We start from the raw sequence: 19,458 nt of genomic DNA, 5'->3' as shown, positions 1-19,458 counted from the left end.
ATATGCCATAAGGCTATCTTACATCTAAATCAACAATCAAAATAAGTGAAATCACCTGCGTGCAGGATTTTAAAGGCCATGAACACAGGTGTTTTCAGTCAATCTGGCTGGACCACTTCCCAGGACTGTGTGGGTGTGTTTAGACTGATTGACATCTTCCTGGTTCTCTTGTTAGCTTTGTTGCACACGTTAGGGCAGGACGAATTACACCTTTATCATTCTTATTGGTAGAAAAGATGTGTGACCTAATAAATTCCCATCTAAGCACCGGCCCACTTCAACCTGAGCAGAGTTTAATCAGTCAGAATAACACCTGACTGACTGAAATCACCTGTGTGGGTGTTCAGAGGCTTTAATCAAATTGAATACAGGCCAAAGAAAACATAAAAACACACATTTACATGTATTTAATAAAAAACGGTTTAAAATCATGTTTTTCCAAGTAGACACAAATCTGTTCACTTTTACAGTCCAACATTATTTTTCTTCATTTGCAGTGACATTGTCCATGTTGGTGGAATGAGGTGGATTGGCTTCAGATTTACAGCATCAAGTCTGCATCCTCCAAGGAGGCCACGCTCATCTCCTCAGACAGCTCTTCATCTTCCTCCTCCTCCTCCCCCCCCTTGTCCTCCTCAGCTGCTCTCTTTAGGCCCCTCTGCTTCGACAGGGCCGCAGCGTAGCGAATGTTAAACATGTTAAAGTCACACCTGTACAAAGAAAACAAAAATGTGGGTTCACTGGGGCCAATTGTACTATAATATAAAGTATAATATGACATTAAAGGAAAAGGAACAGGGAAATGTATGGACAAATACCTAGTTAAACTTTTAAAAGTTGAGACTTACAGTTTGGACAGATTGTCAAAGTGTCTCTGGATGCTCTTCTGCAGCGCCTGGAGTGTGGGCAGTATGGCTCCTGACCTGCACACCAGACAAAGATAATCACAACGGTCACTCACAATTTTACGGAGACAGTACTTGAGCCGGAGCTTGTGTACTTGACAAAACAAATTCCTAGGTAGTAGTAAGGGACTGAGAACAGACCTGTTCTTGAGTTTCTGTCCGTGCAGCATGAGCAGGCTCTGGACCCAGGTCATGTAGAACTGCAGGTGGCCCGACTTCTCCAAACTCGCCGCCAAGAAGCCCAGCAGCTTCTCCACATAAATGTCAGGAAGAGAGCCGCAAACTACTGGGACTGGAACACAAACAATCCATATTACTCATCAGTTTTAGAGGTAGGAAATTCATAGACAATTTAAAAAACGGGACCGTTCACTCACTCTGCTCGTGCGGCACCGTTTCCAACACTTCCTGCTTGAGGGCTTTTTCGTTGAGTCTGAACGCCAGGACGATGGCCGGCGCCCACTCCTGAAGCCGCAGCTGCTTACGTATGCTGGCCGGCGTCACGTCCAGGTCCAGGTCGTAGGGGTCAAAGACCAGAGAGCCATCGAGGGAGTAGACCAGCAGGCCCTCAGTGGTGGTGGCCGCCCAGCTACGCCCTGAAAAAAGATGGAAACACTTAGAACTACCCAACACCAGTTTTCCCTTGGATTTTCTTGGAAACATAAAAATATTGGTGGCATAACATCCTCTAAATGTAAGCATGTTTACAGGATGGAATGTCACCAATACACTTTTCCCCCCCATAATATTTCAAGACCTTCCTGAACTTAAGATTAATATTGGTTTCCTGACAGTTGCATTTAAAGTATGATAGGGGACTGCAGATCTGCATTAAAGTTGAAGGACTGAAAGCAAAAGCTAATTTTAATTTTCTTTTCATTTAAATGCTTATATTTCCAAAACATAAGCAACTTTTTTATCTCTTTTGTCAGACTTTACTCCAACTGACAAAACTTGCTAATGCCAACCTACCAGTAGGGGAGAACCGCAGCGAGCTCACTCTGATCTCTGGCTTGAAGTGTCGAGAACTCATATCACCTGTACGGATAAACAGAAAGAACAAAATAAACAAGATATATAGAGAACAAACTGAAGTGAGAACATTGAGTTAAGTCAAGCAACAGCATGAGGGAATTAGGGAACAAGACACGAATCATCTCCAAGCAACAATAAAAAGGTCCATGTCCTAAAGTTGATCTTTGCACCTGCGTGACTGCAAATTCCTTACCCTCTATTTGGATAAACAAAGTACTCTATACTTTATATACTTATACTACTAACAGCTGGTCTAAGTACCTCTCCTGACTCCAGGGAGGCTGATGTTGACCCCGTCTCCGTCTCCAGCTCCCTCGTCCACCAGAGCCAGGCTGCCAAACTCAGTCATCTTCCGTCGGTCCAGGAACTCCTGAAGGCAACGTAAGACCACATTTGGTGAAGTTCAAGGACCAAGTAAGTCTGTTTGTAACCACTGGTCTAAATCCCAGTTTTCCCAGGAAACATCAAACAACTACAAACTTTAAATGAAGGACTATTTCACTATATTTTTCTCTGTATCTACAGTTGACAGCAGTTGCACGTCCTTCCCACTAAAACAAAGTTTGTGATGTCAGTATGTGTGGACTGAGCTGAAGGCGATGCCGTACCTCCATGGCATCAAAGGACAGGTTGCAGGAGATCTCAAACTTCTTCATGAGCATCTGCTCTTTGACGTTGTAGATGCAGACAAACTTGGACTGGCCTCCCGCCAAAACTGACTCCCCGTCCGCAGAGTAGCACAGCGACGTGAAGGACCTAGAAGCACAAAAAGCAGAAAACGCATTCTGAATCATAAATTCCACAAAAAAAAAAGCCATCAAATCAGACGTTTCCTCTCCGGATTGGAACAAAAGGAAATAAGCGCAATTCTCTCACTCACTTGCCCTTTGCGGACTGCTTGGCTGTGATTTTATCCGTCTCTTTGCGGCCCGTCTCCAGGTCGTGGCGTCCGGCCACGGAGCCGGTTTGTGTGGCTGTTTGGGGGTTCCAGAAAGAGATTTCACCGTTCAAAGTGGCCACAGCCAACTCCTGACCATCAGGGCGGTAAGTCACTGACAAACCTGAGGGGGAAAAAAAACACACACACAAAAGCACAGTGAGTGTGGTCATTTACATTATCCATCGCAAAAAGGTTCTTGGTCCGCTGGGAAAGTTCCTGCAGTGCAGTGGGAACGCCCTATTTGTGTCAAGAACTCAACTCTTTTGAGCTTGGCTGCCCCCTAGTGGCAGTACAAAAAAGACACAGGGAGTGTATTTACCATCAGAGCTGAGGGGAAGTGTTTCTTTGACCTGCCAGCTGTCCAACATGTCCCACAGCCGGATGGTGCGGTCCCACGAGGCGCTGGCCAGGATGGACTGGACTGGACTGAAACACAGGCAGCTGACCGGACCCTCGTGACCCCCGAGGACCTGGTCAATCACAGGGAGGAGGTGGGGCGGGTGAATAAGAGCGAGGGCTGCACAATTAATGGCAATTGTATAGAAATCGCAATATGGACTAGCACAATATTTGTTAAAGGCAATGAATGAATGTGTCGACCCATCTGAATGAAGTATTGTGGTTCTGCAGAGACAAAATCGTTGTTTGGTACAGATCCTCGCAAAATTCAAACTGTAATCATTAAAAAAAAAATAAAATAATATATATATATATATATATATATATATATATATATATATATATATATATATATATATATATATATTCTTCAATGAAAATGACGACACAAAAATGATCATTCCCTCCAATATCGTGAATCACATCGCAATCACAATATAAGTCAGCCTTAATAAGAGCATATTTAAACAAAAGCCGCATTTCTATGTGTCATTATGGGCCTACCTCCAGCAGTCTCCCTGTCTGCATGGACCACAGAAAGATCTCAAAGGAGTCCTGGGCTCCTGCGCTCACCAGCTCCCCGCTGACATCTACTGCCAGGGAGGAGAACTGCGCAGGCCGAGGCGACGTGAACGTCCGGAAGTTTCTGTACCTGTAATGAATAAAAACGGACACGCACAGATTGAAAAGTCACTTCTCTTTAGACACAAAAGGCATTCCAGTTCTCTGTGTTTTCCAGTCCCCCCCCATCTCCATCACATTTGTTACCTGTGCAGGTCGAACGCTCTGACCGTCCCGTCCAGAGAAGCGCTGACGATGACGAAGCCGCTGGACGTGAAGGTTACCTTGGTGACGCTGCTGGTGTGCTCTGTGAAGGTGACGAAGCAAAGGCCGCTGTTGGTGTTCCACACTTTGACCTGCGGAGATGAAACCACAGTCTTGATCTCTGACACAAAGGCATGGAAGAAAACATTTATTTTGAGACTTGGGTGCATTCTTTTTTTTACATTTTCAAGCCCCTGAAATAATAATATGACTTCTCCTTCTTGTTAAAAATATGTACGGGGCTTCTGCAGGTTTCTCTAAGTCAAATGTAAGACTTTTTAAGACCTTTATGAATGATATTCAAGACCTATATCGCAACATAAAAAAACAAGACAACAAAAAGCATACAAAGGAAATGCAGTCACAAAATGACTTGCAAAGTAAAGACATTTTTCAAACTGAACATTGTTGTACATAGTACCGAACACAGGTCGGATGCATTTTTGAACTAACATTTTGTGTCTGTGGTACAATCTGAAAGGAGACTCGCAGCAATAACACGAAAGCTGACTGGCTGCAATATAAAGTGGTTATATTTAGAACTACAACACGCCATTAGACGGAAACAAAACAACATTTCAATGAGCATTAGAGGAATATTAAGAAATTATTTAAGACCTAGAACACAACAATTCAGGGAATTTAAGACTTTTTAAGGCCTAAAATTTTGATTTTGACTTTGTAGACTTTTAAAGTGCCCATATTATGAAAATAAAAATTCACTTTTTCTGGGATTTGGGGTGTTATTTTGTGTCTCTGGTGCTTCCACACACATATAAACTTGGGAAAAAAACATCCATGCTGTTTAGAGTGAGATACGGGTTTCTGAATGTGTCCTGCCTCCAGTCTCTGGGTGAGCTGTTCAAAATCGGAAGGGCTAGCGCTAGTATGCTAGCGCTAGTATGCTAGCTCATTCTGAATGGCAAAACACTGCTACAACACACACTAGTTCACCATAATCTACAAAAGAACTACTTACAACGCAAAGTTGGAAGTGTGCCCTCGTTTAGAAGAAGTCTCCTGGCTAATCCTGCCTTGTACTACTGAAGTTGTAGAAACAAACAGCTAGCTAGATGATGTGATCTTACCTAGCTATTGCGCATGTGCGACTGCCAACAAAGATGTTACAGCAGTGAGAGGTCTCACTCTGTAGCTAAAACAGAGAGCTGAACACAGGGTGAAAAGAGGAGCTGCAGCAACAAAAATACGGTGTTTTTTTGAAAATTAAACCATGTAAACCTGTTCTGGTACAACCTCTAAATACAATTATGAACCTGAAAATGAGCATAATATGGCCACTTTAAGAGCCCCGTGGAGACCCTGTATGTATCAGGGGAAAGTGTCGAGCACTCACCTTGCCATCGTCGCCTCCTGTAACGATGTATTGTCCGTCTGGCGAGTACGCCAGCGAGGCCATGTTGTTGAAGTGTCCCTGCTGCTTGAAGACGTAGGACTCGCTCTGCCACTCCCACACCAGCAGCTGACCCATCCCTGAAACAACACTTACTTTTTTTAGAAAAACAGGTAATTATTGAGTAAAAAAAAATATAAATTAAAAAAAACAGAGGAAAAGACGTCTTACCCGAGCACCCAAAGCTGATCCAGTCTCCAGAGCTGTTTATAGCCACTGAGGAGATTCTCTGGTCTGAAATACTGAAAGGAGAAGCAACATTTTCTTCAAATCTACCTCACCAAAAACTTGCAACATGCATATTCTAGTCCCATTTTTACTTATGTCTCCGAAATACCCACTCCAGCACGTTGATAAATTCACTTCACAAAAAAACCCTCTCTTTCTCTTACCTTAGGGAGTGAATGAGGTTAAACTCTGGGAGTTCGTGCAGGTGGAAGATTCCAGAGGCGAAGCCTGTGACCAGGATGTGGGTCGGCTTGTGGTAGGCGGCAGCTGTCAAGTTGTTGAAATCCCCCTCCTTGTTGAAGAAGTGTCTACAAGAGCAGAGGCAAACAGAAAGACAGAGAGCTGCTTTTAGCCTTCTGAGTACTACATCATCTGGTATTTACCTTTATCTTGTTGGGAAGGAAGTTCCTCAAGCTTTAATTGAGAAGAAAAAATTACTACACAACATTAGCTCTAAGCTACAACACATGCTGATTTTCATTACAAATGCTGATACTGCTATTATAAATTTAGAACAGCCAAGGGACACATAAACCTGTGCTCTGTGAAGAGCCAAAAGCCTAATGGAAAGCGGGATGATTGCCACGCAAAGTGTCAAGGTATGAACATTACAGTGTTTTGGAAGGACTTCTGGCTGTGAGGAACGACTGTGACTGAGAGATTGGAATGAAAACCTGTTGTATGGCTTCTTAAGTAAGTTCTCAAGTAAATAAAAGTAAGATCAGATGTGTCTTACTTGCTCCTCTGCTTGTATCGAACGTTGTTGGTATTCTTCTCTTTGGGAGCTCCTGCTTTCCCTCTGATGACTTCTCCCTCATTTCTTTCCTCCTCAGACTCCTCTTCCTCCCCCGGCCCCGGGGGCTTGGGTTTATCCTGGCTCTTCTTCAGGACGAGGCCGTCCAGCTCGGTGTCGCTCTCCCAGACACACAGCGTCCCGTCCTGGCTCACCGTGTACAGCTAGCAACACAGAACCAACACTCTTATCAGAGTCTCTTTATTCAGGGTTTTCCCTGTCATAAGTCTTTTAGGTGCAGCACCTGAGCCGGTTTTGGCAGCACCTAAACCGAATGAATGTAAAAAAGTGCCAAAAATGTTGAAAAAAAGCCAAACGAACTGAAAGACTTTTCAGATCTAATGATTGTAGTTGGACTAATTTAGCAATTTTTGTGTTTAAGTGTTTTGGGTGTCATTTATTTTTGTATCTGTGCTAGCTTTTCCAACGTTTTAGACACAGATATGGTGAAAATAATGGTCCAAATTTATGGCCAACTGCATATTTCTTTTATTTAAAAACATCACATTTTCTTGAGGAAAGACCGCTAAACCCCTCCGCCAAATCTGCGCACCTAAGTCTTCCACAAACTGAGCGAAAACACTGATATTGACATTTTCTTTTTTCATTTTCGTACAAAACCACACGTGTCCTTTCAGCTTAAATCACAAAGTAGTGGAAGGCGAAACCAAACTCACATCCAGGCTGTCCTTCTCAAAGAAGCAGCCCACGATGACGTCCTTGTGTCCACCCAGGGAGTAGTAGATGAGGTTGGCCCAGCGCTCTGCACCAAACACCCACGTCGACATGTCTTTGCTGCCCACCACAAAACACCTGAAGGAAAATGTCACAACCATGACATCTTTTTTTTTTTTCTCACTGTTTTTGCATGCTTTGACGTCTAACAAACGTTGACTCACTTGGAGTCGTCCGTCCAGTCGATGCAGGTGGTTTCGTCGTAGGGGCCGTAGTAGCTCTTGTCCAACACGAAGGCGTTAAACTCCCGCTGCTTTCCAGGAGCGTGGTACATCAGAGCTACGTTCTCCTTCGTAACAACAAACTTCCTGAAAGGGGAACCAATTTGATTTGATTTTGTATTCATTTCGAACAAACAGCATGCTGTAAAAGAAACAAACAAAATAAAATAAAAACACAGAGATAAAAAGACAAACATATCGGCTTTTACCAAAGAAAAAAAAAAAAAAAAAGGATAGGTTCGAGAAGGAGCAGGTAGAAGCATAATGCTTATATAGTCCTGCCCCTACTTCACAATATCATTATTACAGGAAAAAAACTAATAGATACAGCATACAAGATTGTAGGTCATACAACAGTTACAACAAGAAAACAACATACAACTACACCCTTACATTACATTTCAATTCCTATATTCCGGTCTTCTCCTTTCTGTATTGATCAAGTATTTTTCTTTATTCTATTTTTGAACTGTATAATATTATGGCTCTAGAGGTTGTTTAAACATAAATGTACCTCTTAGATCAAAGATCAGCATCATTTTGTCCCACAAAAGAGTTGCAGTAATGGACTGATGGTGGGACGAAATAAGTTATTTGAGGATGTCACCTTGGGAACCAGGAATTTGTGGTTTTTAATCACTTCATCAATTCAGTTCATCAGACATCCTTACCTGCCATCAGGTGAGAAGCGGATGCTGCTGACAGGCTTGTGAAAGTGGAAATGATGAAGGGTGGCTCGGGTGATGAGACTGACCAACATCGCTGCGCCATCTGTGACACAAACACACACTTTTGGACTTTTGTTGTTTTCTTTGCGACAGGAGGACAATGACTCATGCTTAAGTTCTTATATCACACATTAGTAAAAGACTGACAACGTTGTATCTTACCTTCATCCACCACGACTGCTATGTTCCCATCAGGAGAGAGACCCACACATGTTATGTTTTTTGTAGTGGAGACGGGTAATGTCTCAGATGTGTTGCTGGAGGAGAGAAAGGAAGAAATAAATCAGTTTTGCTTTGACTTGTATGCTTATGACGGTGAACTTACATTTACCACCAGGTCTCACCATCATGCATTATTTACATTTGTCTCTCTTGCAACTTGATTTGCAGGCAGGGCTTCTGTACAGCATCCAGGTGACAACATTAACGACTCGCCATATATATTCATGTATTTAATTATGACTTACTTTTTCAGGTCGAAAACAGAGACTCTGTTTCCAACCGGACTGATCACAGCGTTGCCATCTTTAGAGAAACTCAAATTTCCCTGACGATAGACTGCTCCGAGCAGATTGGAAAACTACAATAAAGAGACAGTGGTTTAATCACTAAACGTTACAAGCTCCCGTTTGTGTCTAGGGAGAGAACTTCATCCGGAACTCATTCAAAAATATGGGAATTTAACAGTAACACGCAGGCGTAGATAAATAAAATGACTTCAATCCCGTCACAATACAGTAACATGTTCTTGTAAACTTAGGACTTTAATGAAATGTCACTTGGTTGGTCCTTTAATAGTGTAACAAGTTATTTTAGTGAAAGACGGTTAGGAATAACCCATGTAAAAACGATTAAATTATAACATTAAATGCAGCCGAACTTAAGTGTGAATGTTGTCACTTTACAATAAAACGACTTAAATGTGCAACGCGATTCTTCCCCTTTACCGATATGAAATGACATATCAAAAATTTTTTGAATAAAGTCTGGTGTGCAGTCCTCTCCCATTCACAGATAGATCCATGTTACCCAGCAGCGCGACAGTACCAAGTTAGCTAGCAGAGGCGTACTTACCCTATAAGCAAACTTCATTTTACTGAATATCCTTTAAACTTAACGCATTAATAGTTTTTTTTGTAATTATGTAGCTATGTATCTTCGTAGAAGCGTAAATATAGGACTAATATTACACATGCTTCTTCCTCTTCTAGCCCACACGTGTTTGCATTTTGTTGACACTCGACACATCCGGTTTGAAATGAGTTAAACCTAAACCACTGCGCCCTCTAGCGGCAGGGAGGGTAAACGAATACAATTTATAATTCATAATAATATCTATTACACAAGTCTGATATTTTATTGAGTATACATACATTTCTTTTTGACAGTTCTCAAATTCCCAGTAAGAAATACATATATTCCTATTAATATGGTTTATTTTGGCTAGGATGGCATCACCAATATCATAAACACAAATGGCATATATCTTTATATTGTTATATTGTAGGACTAGATGTACTGTATTTTTCATCAAATTAAATTGTAGCCTTTAGAAAAATAAACGTAAGTGTTCACACTTTACAAGGGGATTAGCTAAATTTGGGTTACACCGGGTACAAGTTTTGCAACCTCTGTCATCTAATTCAAACTCATTCTGCCCCTGAGGCCAACCTGCTGTCTGAAAAGATTTCAGTATCTTCAAGTATTAACCTTAGTCATTTTAGAAACTACAGTAACAGCACACTTCCAAAATTACCTTATTGGCTTAAAATGAAATGGTACATTTTCATTATAGAATTGACCCAATCTTTCCTTTACAAATAAAAGCTCTCAAGTTTCCATCAAAGTTAATGAAAGTGGAAAGATCTGTACTGTACACACTAAACAGTGAAAGCAAAAGGTCCTGCTCAAAATAAATATCACACTAGAAACAGAACCAGGCTGATGCTGGCCTTTACATGATCCCTCCTGTCCTTCACACCCAACACACCCACTGAATAATTTAGCATCAGGCAGCTACAGTACACACAAGCACACGTGTAGAAATGGGTCGTTGCCAAAGGTACACTGAACGTGATACTGTATGTTATAACAGATAATATCCAAGTTTTTATTCTTGTATGTTTTACTGGCTGTTGCTGAGGGGGCTTGAGGTGTTGTGGTTCAGTATAAAGTCCAGTCCAAGTCCAGTTTGACTTTTATTTGAAAGATTACAGAAACAAGCATTTAAAAAAAATGGCTTAGTAAACAGGATCTTGCACCATGAGAAATTGAACACATCCCTTTCCTTTGTCACCTCAGAGTTTTGTGCCAGAGGTCGAAACAGGGCACCACATGCAGCCGGACATATTTCAGACCCCCGGTCGTGCACTCCAGACAGCCATAAACAGTTTCCCGCCTCTGGCTGCCCATGCCGCAGAGCGCACAGGGCCCTTTGGGGATGTTGTGTTTGAGGAGGTTGACCCGTGTGTGGGAGCTTTCTCTCAGGTAGGCAGTGGACACGTCTGTCATGCTAGCGGCTTTCTCGTAGTAGTCGGTTACCATGTCGTCCATGTATGTGTCGGAGTGGGTTAGCTCCTCAAATGTTTGGTTATCTGCACAGTGGTTGGATAAAGCAAAAAGAGCAGTAAGTATAGTGAAAGTAAGTGGTTTCTTATTATGTAGGAGAGATTACCGTACCTGCTCTGAAGGGGCTTCCATAGATTATTCCAGACAGGAAACGGCGCAGTCGGCCCATGGAGAAGTGACCGATGAAACCACCGAGCTGCTCCCTGATCTGCTCCCGCTCAAATCCACCCTGAGACTCCGGGGCTACACAGATATCTGACACAAGAAGATGTCAGTTCAGAGATTTGGTCATCTTTATGGGAGTTTCCAAGAGTCAAATTAGGACCCACTGAGTATTTTCATTATGATGAATAATTTTATTTTGATTAACATACATGAAAAAAAAAAAAACAATTTGCCACCGTAGCTCACCGAAAAATAGGCTGAGGCCTATTTTTGCCTATTCTATAATCCCATAGAATCACCCAGAAATCCAACCAAACTAAATACTTGAGGACAATCCTAGTAATTTGTTTTAATCAAATTACTTCATAACCCTTAAGTTTAGTCTATTCTAAGTTTTTTTATCATGTAACCTGCCACGTACATCACAATTAATCATTTGGTCTAAAATGCTAGCACAGTTTCCCAGTGGCCAAGTGGATGTCTTAAATTGTAGCAGATGATTTACATATGAGTAGCTGCAGACACATTGATTTGTTAAATTGATGAACCCATGAACTTTGCATTTTTAGCACCATGCACCTTCTGTGGATGGAATTAACTCTAATGGTGGACCGCTCCTTCACACGAGTTGTGTAATAAATGCCCACATTTCTCTTTATACATTTCTTGCTGAAGAACAAATTACTTTTACTAAAAGAAGATCATGGAAGCAGTGTCATTTCTTTAGTGCCCAACTTGGCAAACAGTGCCATAAGTTGTCCTCAGATTAGTTCAGAGATCTTTCAACCACGAAGGACTTGAAACCGCAATCTTCTGATCCGAAGTCAGACGCCTTTGTCCATTAGGCCACATTAGATAATTTAGTATCTGAAATATTTAGCTGTGTACAGTGTGATTTCAGGTGCCAGGGTCATAAGCCATGACACCATAACTCCAGAGAACGAAAAGATCCTGTTATAGGAAGATAAGAATGTGTGGCATGAAGAGTGCCGAGGAGCCTCAGATGTTGATGCTCCCACAGCTTTTCATGTGAGACAGCTTTCAACCATGATGGGTTTCAAGCCTTCAATTTTCTCTCAACCTTATCCTTTAAGTGCTCCGTTGACTTTCATCTTAATTCTGTCTGTAGTGGATTAAAGTCGGAGTCAGCAAAACTTCAGAAAGCAGAACATTTTCATTCAAAGCTCTGTAAGCTTCATTTAGTGGTTTCTGTGATGCTTGCAACAGAAGAATCTTTACTTTCATTTCAATTTTCCCCTATTTTTTTGCACCCTAATTTCGCAAATGAAACAAAAATTGTAGTTTTACACTTTAGTGTGAGTGTATGTGTTCCTACCAAGTCGTCCATCCAGTCGAACAAACAGCTCACAGATGCTGAATGCGATGGTGGTGTGAGCCGGGATGACGATGGCCTTGTCTCGACCTTTAGGATTCCTTCCATCGTCGATCTGAAACTGCAGAAACAGAAAGCTGAGTGACTGGCCATGAGATAACAGAAGAATCTGCATCTTCAGACAAATCATGGCGAGGCACTTCATCTGAAAATCTCCATTTATTGAGATATTTCAGTATGTAGCATTCAAAGAAAGACAAAACGGAGGCAACTGTGGCAACAAATGACACTTGCAGGATAATAGTAAATGCTAAAATGTAGCATAACAGTACGTAACAAAGGTCCTCTTCATTAGCAATATTGTTTAGCATTAGCATGCTGTAGCTCTTACTAGGTTACTGGTAAATGAAATAAAGCACAACCGCAAAGTTTTGAATGTTTATTAAAATATATATCTTGTGGATGTTGCAGCTGGTGTTGGTGGGAGGCCAGACCTGTCAAGAGAAACACATGCACTCAGTTTGCTAGTTTAGTTACCTAAACATGCAGTATGGTGTAATCTTTGCCTGATTAATTGAATGCAGGTTAACCGTTGAGTGTAAAATGTTTGTGTTCAAGTTACTCACCTCTGCTGTGTCTCCTCTCCAGGGTGTTCAGGCTAAAAGAGTACCCCAGGTTATCGAGCCCCATTTTAAAGCTCCCGGGAGATACCATGTCTTAATTAGTGAAGGGGTGTTTGAGTACTTAGAATAGTTGTTCAGGCTACCTATGTCTGATTGTACTAGGTAACGTAATGCAAAGTAAATCAAGATTAATAACAGGAGGGAAGTAGAAATGTATCGTATGTGTTTGTTGTGGTTTGTATAATTGTTAATGTTAAGTTAATTTCAGATTTCCGTTGTGCTGTGGTAGGGTCCAGGTAATGGCTATAAAAGGCTGCCAGTTTCCATCTATCACTGCTGCTGCAATCAGGGCCACATGGGACCTGTAGTCCTCACTTTAGTTTGTTGTGATTGTGTCCTACATTTTGCGTGAATTGTTGGTGAAATAAAGCTGTTTGGTCTACACCGTACCTCAACTCTCCTGCTGTAAATATCCAACTGCTACACGGCCATTCTAACAGTAACACAGGTAGAGGAGAGTCACAAAGTAGAAATGTCATCTAAACACTTATATCTTAAATTTGCAAACTGTAACTAACCCCAGAGTGTATTTACATGTGCAAGGGTGCGTTGTATTGGTCATGAATAAACTACAAAGCCAACTATTTCATAATAGAAAAAGCTATTGAATTTGGGATGTTTTTTAAATAAAGGATGAATATTAAAAGTATTACGTATGCCGTCCTGACCATAAACCATTAAATGACTTAGTGTCTCCAATTAGATTCCACTGTGTTTAACACAAGTTGGTTGTATGGCATTCCCAAAAGTGAGCCCAATGAACATAGTATGTGTGTGTGGTGTGTACCCTCATGGTGGTCCCTCTCATGCCGGCATGGACGGTCAGGGAGCACTGGCGTGTGGTGCGGATGCTCTCCACAACGACACAGAGAACGGTCCGACCGCTCTCCTTGGACTGGCGAACCAGGCAGTGATCCAGATCCACTTTCCTGAAAAGGAAATTTGTCATTTAGTTGTGTACTTTTGAGGCTAAAACCAATCTTTCCAACACAATAAACCTGTTAACGTCACTCAAGACTGTCTTGCATTGTCCTCTTGTATGTAGCCCCTGTCCTGTATGTGTGTCAGTGTAGAATAACACAATCATTTATTCATCCTAACAGGGAGAAACCCCTCTTCTCACGTTCCTTCTGTCACAATTAGGTCAAAGGTCAGCTATCAACTTATAGCCTTTGTTAGGAAATATTCAGTACACGTCTCTAAAATATAAAATTTTCACGGTAAATTGACAGTTGATAAAATAAGATAAAACTTTATTGTCTGTCACCCAGAACATTTTCTTGCATCGTTTTCTCCGACAATCAACAGATAATATTAAAAACACAAACATAAAAAAACCATCTGTTTGGTCACACAACAAACATCTGACACACCTTTCCGTCACACGCACATGCGCACACACACACACACACACACACACACACACACACACACACACACACACACACACACATACCACATTCAAACATGTACACACACACACACACACACACACACACACATACCACATTCAAACATGTACACATACACACACACACACACACACACACACACACGCGCACACACACACACACACACACACACACACACACACACACACACACACACACACACACACACACACACACACACATATCCAAACATGTAATATATACTGTATGATTGTTGTGACACTTCTACCTACATCTCTCCTTTTAAAAGGATAAATAATTAATGAAAAAATAGATAATTCCACTTGGTTATCAATAAATTATTGCAGAGTTGGCACTTCATCTAATCAGCCTGAAGTGATACCATGCATGATGATGATGTTGCCTTGGCACCCATCCGTATGTTGTGTTACCTGGAGTGCAGCTCCCGCAGTAAGGTGGGCACCTCCAGCTCGTGTTTGGTCACGATGCCGAACGAGGCTTTGACGGCCACAGAGTCCGATCCGCTGATGTTGAAGCCCACGTCGTTCATCAGGTGGTTTCCTAACCGGCCGCTGAGGGCCACGTCAGATTTGTCCTCGTAGTTGAGGAGTTGATAAGAAGACACTCCTGTTTCAGAATAAAATAGAGCTTTTGTGATCAAGTTATGCTAAGACATATTGCAAGGACATAGGCCTGTGTGTAGTGATTTCTAACAAACAGAGTGTAAATTGTAATTTCCCCACTGGGGATCAATAATCAGTATAAATTATAATTATTATTTATATTTTCTGCTTCTTTATACTTCTATCCCTATCCAATTTAAAGGAAATTATTGTGCTTTTTACCCAACTACATTCATTTGACAGTAAGTAAGTAACTCTAGAAATTTATATTTTGAATTCAAACATGATGAAACTAAGGATATAATGTAATTAAAATTAGCTCCAGCCACAACAGTAAAATGCTACTTGATGATCTAATATATAATAGTACGCTCAATGGGGCCATTTTTCTGCATACTTTGACTTTTGATCATTAAAGTACATTTTGCTGATAATAATACTTTCAGTAACATTTTCAATGCAGGGCTTTTACTTGTACTGCTACTTCCCTCACCTCTGGACATATTTACCAAATGTCCCCTTAAAATGAATCGCAGAAAGTGAATCTAGTCTCAGTAAGAAAGACGTTATGACTGATTAACTTCAACATAAAAGACAAAATTAGCCTTATATATTGTCAGACCAGAGTTTATTTTGAAGTGCGTTGGGGCTTGAAATCTTAACACAATCAAAGGAAATTCAGGATATTGAGTTATATTGTAACCCTTAAACATTTACTGACCCACTAGTCAGCCATTGCTGCATGTGCAGCTACACATTGTTCAAACCCACAGAACTTTATTTAAAACGCAAGTGGAGATCCTACATTTCCACAAAGATACCAAATATGTCAGGTTGAGTTTGGGATGAAATGTGTATAAAATGATGCATACGACATCTGGAATATTTAAATTTGATAGAATGATGGAACCATGAAAATTTGAGTATTCAAAAACTTCACTCAGTGTTGACTTCATATATTTTCTAATACATTATATATGATACTGTAGTTCCACATTTAAGCTACTTAAAAGGGGGCAAAAAAAAGTACGTCAACAAAGCCAGATTTAACATATCTCAAAAGTTGATCCTGAAAATTCTGACTGGTTTGATTTCTCTACCTGCTGTGATCTCTTTCTCCCCGACCAGGATGTCTTTCAGTGAGAAGGGGGTCGATGCGTACTTGTTCTTCTTCCAGAAATGCCTCTTCCTCTTCCTGGTGACCAGGCTGAGGGGCTGGTAGCGGTCGGCCTCGCTCAGGCTCGGGACGGGGATCAACCTCCCTGTGTCCCCAACCTGCTTCACAAAGTTCTTAGCGGCTGCTGTGAACATGTTGATACTGTAGATCCACAAGTATCAAACCAGGTAAAACAAGAATATTGTTCCTCTAAGACTGCAGTGTCACACAAATGCTAGGTTTATTTGCTGGTCCTGTTTGGTGAGCTGCTCTTCTCAATGGGGAAGCTAATTCTGGAGTGTTCTTTCAGACTCGTGAAATGTTAAATAATGCAGGTGGTGTGTAAGGGAATATGGTGGCTGTGGATGCAGAAGATGCATGTTTACTGGTTAAGGTCACTGTAAGCCTGCAGCTTCCTGTCATGTGACAAATGAGGTGGGAAAACAACACATTATAGGAGCATTTCTTACACTTTTTAGCAGCACACTGTCTCTAACTGCTGACTAAAGTTTGAACTATGAATACAAGTCTTATTCTGAACAGTAGCTACATGTTCGACTTTGGCATACATGAAACATCGGCTTTGGCCACGAATGCCTGAAAAAGCTTTTTTTAGGGATGTCTCTGTGGTTTTTGTAAGATCTAATGTTTTTTCATAGCAGCTTTTTTTGTTGTTGGATAATGTCCACCTTTTCAGTCCGGCCTCTGTACTTACAGTGTGTGTGTGTGTGTGTGTGTGTGTGTGTGTGTGTGTGCGTGCGTTCGTGTGTGTGTGTGTGAGTGTGTGTGTGTGTGTGTGTGTGTGTGTGTGTGTGTGTGTGTGTGCGTGTGTGTGCGTGTGTGTGTGTGTGTGTGTGTGTGTGTGTGTCCTGCATGCATGTGATCATGGGCTGATCTCTCCTGTGGTTACACTGCTGTCAAGTCTACACATCCAGAAATAGCCTGTATGTTTTTAGGTTTTAAATGCCACTTGTCCGATGCTTTTCTTTCTTACCACAAGAGCAGAGTTCAGTAATACTTCTATACATTACACCAGCCTGTAATTTCTCACCGTCTTGCCCAAAAGAGGACTTGTAGTTTCTTGGAAGCTATATAAGAAATCAGCACACTGCAATTTACACTCAGGCGTGCAGCCAGGAATTTCAGGATTGAATCTTAGTTTTTTTCCAAACCTCATGATGTTCACCAAAGTGAATTATCAGTAAGCTTTCACCTGGAATCACCTGCTCAGCGAGTGCCGGTGATACATAGTGTCTTTACAAGTGTAACATGTTTGTGTAAAGGTGAAGGAATGCACACAGCTCTGCACAATACCTTTCACCATGCAACTGAACAATGTGGATAGCTTGTACAGATTAGTGCAAAGATGGTTAATGGTGAATCATTCAACTGTTTGCACTTTGATTTCAAAAGTTGGAACAGGTGCAAAAAACAATGGGAAACAGAAAAAGAGCAAGTACAGCTTTTAGACCAAAACAAACAATAGTGTAAAATGGCTGTTTCAGGGGCTGGCACTTAAAAAGATTGAAGGATAATCCCTCTAAGCACCAGTTTATCACACTGCATTAAAAAAAAAACATATGGATGTACAGAAGCTGAGCTCCTTATCTGACAGAGGAACTGTCTTCCCATCTGCTCAATTTCTGTCCCGTGTGGCTCTCTGACTCTGTAATGTGAAACCAGTCTGTTCTTGAAGCACCTGAAAACACTTCCTGACCAGAAGTTGTTACAGCAAAGGAAACAAGTGAAATCCACCTCATCCACTCACATAAATGCGACTTTAGGAAGGCTTTGATAGCTCAGTTCAAGAGAAAGTCACTGGTTAAGAATATTTCTGTGTACGAGACCACGGCAAAGAAGTCTCGTTTGTTTTGTTCTCTACCTCCGGGACATCACCTCAGGGACCGGCTGTCTGCTCGACGCTCCGACTTGGCAGGACATTGCCCTGGAAAACACATCAGATGAATGTAACATGCACATTGTAAACCGCTCAAGCTGGAGCACACAGATTAAGCTCAGCAGGAATTTCAGGAAGATGGCAAAATAAACACACAAAAAAAGATCTTTATTTTTGTCTGAAGGTTGCTTTATTTTCAACACATTGTCACAGGTACAATCGATACAGTACAGATACCAACAATTCATTGATATTGGAGTTCATTCAGCTTTGGTTTTGTGTAAACAAATACCTCCTTTATAATTTATATTATAGGCTACATTATTATTAGACAAACTTAAATTTTTATCTTGGGGTGCATACATTTGTTTTTTGGCCACTTGGGGGCAGCACAACAAGCTGTAAAGACAACACTGACATATCACTTTATACAGTTGTTGGCTAATGTGTTATCAAGCAATTAGCATCTATTTGAAGTCATGTTAGTGATCTGGATAATGCAGTTCACCATTCTTTTAGCCCTGTTTTTGGCTCCTGAGTGAAATATCTGGCTTGTAGCTGTCGTTGCTCTTTCTTAGCTAGTCGCTAACTTTGTCTGTCTGCCATTTGGTGCTGGGCTGGTAGAAGTATCACATATTTTTCACTAAAAACAGCCCCTCACTGCTGCTGGAAACAAGGCTGATGAGAGACAATGAACCAAAAAAAAATCAAAGTTGCAGGCCATAAAAACACCCCAAATAATTAGCCAAAAAGATGCTTGAATGCTGCAGAGTGGGTGATAATTTTCACTACGAGGGACTCCTTTCACATTGCACATTGTCATTTGATCCATTGTTAATGTAAAACAAATTGATTGGAGCAGCTTTAATTAAAGCCGGTAGAAAAACTTAAAACGAGAGGAGGATGAAATGATCTTTTCCAGCAGCGGACATAGAGGATTGGAGCCCAAGATTTAGACATCTCAACCCCTTTATTATGTCATAGAAAAAAGTTACCCATTCATTTGTAATGAAGCAGATGTACATGACAGTGAAAACAAAAAGTGGAAAAAAAGTGGCTTACTGACATGCAACTCAGATCTCCATTGGTGTAGCAGAAAAAAAACTCAAGACATGAAACATTTGGTTGTTTAAGTCGATTAGACATTGTTCTTGAACCGCAAAGCAAGTGAAAGGTGAAAGGTCGGCAGGAAACTGTAAATCCTGCATGTTGCTTTTTTTTTAGCTCTTAAAAAATGTCCTGAAAAGAAACGCTCAACTTGAGCTTCCAAAAGTCTTTTTTAAGCATCATTCATCCCATATTCTTTCATCATGGACACATTTTATACAGTCTTTAATTAGTTGCATCTCCAAGGCAACATGTGAGAGCCCCGAGGAGGAGGTTGGCCTCGAAAATAAAGCA

General features: G+C 41.2%; 2 protein-coding genes across 3 annotated transcripts; both read right to left on the bottom strand.

The window, feature by feature from the left end:
* Positions 1 to 392: 392 nt before the first annotated feature.
* pwp2h (PWP2 small subunit processome component) lies at positions 393 to 9,484 on the bottom strand. The gene is made up of 21 exons (XM_031291723.2): positions 9,295 to 9,484; positions 8,688 to 8,800; positions 8,383 to 8,477; positions 8,164 to 8,263; positions 7,436 to 7,579; positions 7,214 to 7,349; positions 6,480 to 6,700; positions 5,908 to 6,051; positions 5,687 to 5,757; positions 5,459 to 5,595; positions 4,048 to 4,196; positions 3,784 to 3,931; positions 3,200 to 3,350; positions 2,821 to 3,001; positions 2,549 to 2,696; positions 2,202 to 2,310; positions 1,878 to 1,943; positions 1,283 to 1,501; positions 1,047 to 1,197; positions 849 to 923; positions 393 to 710 (listed from the first exon to the last, which is right to left on the bottom strand). Exons 1-21 carry the CDS (start codon positions 9,310 to 9,312, stop codon positions 542 to 544), a joined length of 2,745 nt encoding a protein of 914 aa, XP_031147583.1. The 5' UTR covers positions 9,313 to 9,484; the 3' UTR covers positions 393 to 541.
* Positions 9,485 to 10,399: 915 nt separating this feature from the next.
* On the bottom strand, positions 10,400 to 16,315 carry pjvk (pejvakin). Of its 2 annotated transcripts, XM_031291769.1 has the most exons (6): positions 16,105 to 16,315; positions 14,813 to 15,008; positions 13,757 to 13,898; positions 12,290 to 12,407; positions 10,996 to 11,043; positions 10,400 to 10,868 (listed from the first exon to the last, which is right to left on the bottom strand). In XM_031291769.1, exons 1-6 carry the CDS (start codon positions 16,313 to 16,315, stop codon positions 10,513 to 10,515), a joined length of 1,071 nt encoding a protein of 356 aa, XP_031147629.1. In that variant the 3' UTR covers positions 10,400 to 10,512. The 2 variants fall into 2 exon arrangements, with proteins under 2 accessions (XP_031147629.1, XP_031147630.1); XM_031291770.1 differs by lacking the exon at positions 10,996 to 11,043 and having other exon boundaries at positions 10,400 to 10,814.
* Between the last annotated feature and the right edge of the window lie 3,143 nt (positions 16,316 to 19,458).

The sequence above is a fragment of the Sander lucioperca genome, chromosome 24 (genome assembly GCF_008315115.2).
Source record: "Sander lucioperca isolate FBNREF2018 chromosome 24, SLUC_FBN_1.2, whole genome shotgun sequence".
Lineage (NCBI taxonomy): Eukaryota > Metazoa > Chordata > Actinopteri > Perciformes > Percidae > Sander > Sander lucioperca.
Note: the sequence above shows the minus strand (reverse complement) of the source record. Positions and strands in the feature narration are given on the sequence as shown.

What these genes read in the sequence shown, in the direction of transcription:
- pwp2h (XM_031291723.2), bottom strand. An exon ending in AGCAGTCGTGGTGGATGAAG is followed by an intron (nt 8,264 to 8,382) that starts GTAAGATACAAC and finishes TTTGTGTCACAG; the next exon opens with ATGGCGCAGCGATGTTGGTC. An exon ending in AAGCAGTCCGCAAAGGGCAA is followed by an intron (nt 2,697 to 2,820) that starts GTGAGTGAGAGA and finishes TTGTGCTTCTAG; the next exon opens with GTCCTTCACGTCGCTGTGCT.
- pjvk (XM_031291769.1), bottom strand. Translation starts at nt 16,315, where the DNA reads ATGTTCACAGCAGCCGCTAAGAACTTTGTGAAGCAGGTTGGGGACACA. An exon ending in TGAGAGGGACCACCATGAGG is followed by an intron (nt 12,408 to 13,756) that starts GTACACACCACA and finishes CTGTTTCTGCAG; the next exon opens with TTTCAGATCGACGATGGAAG. An exon ending in TGGATTTGAGCGGGAGCAGA is followed by an intron (nt 10,869 to 10,995) that starts TCAGGGAGCAGC and finishes ATAATAAGAAAC; the next exon opens with CACTTACTTTCACTATACTT.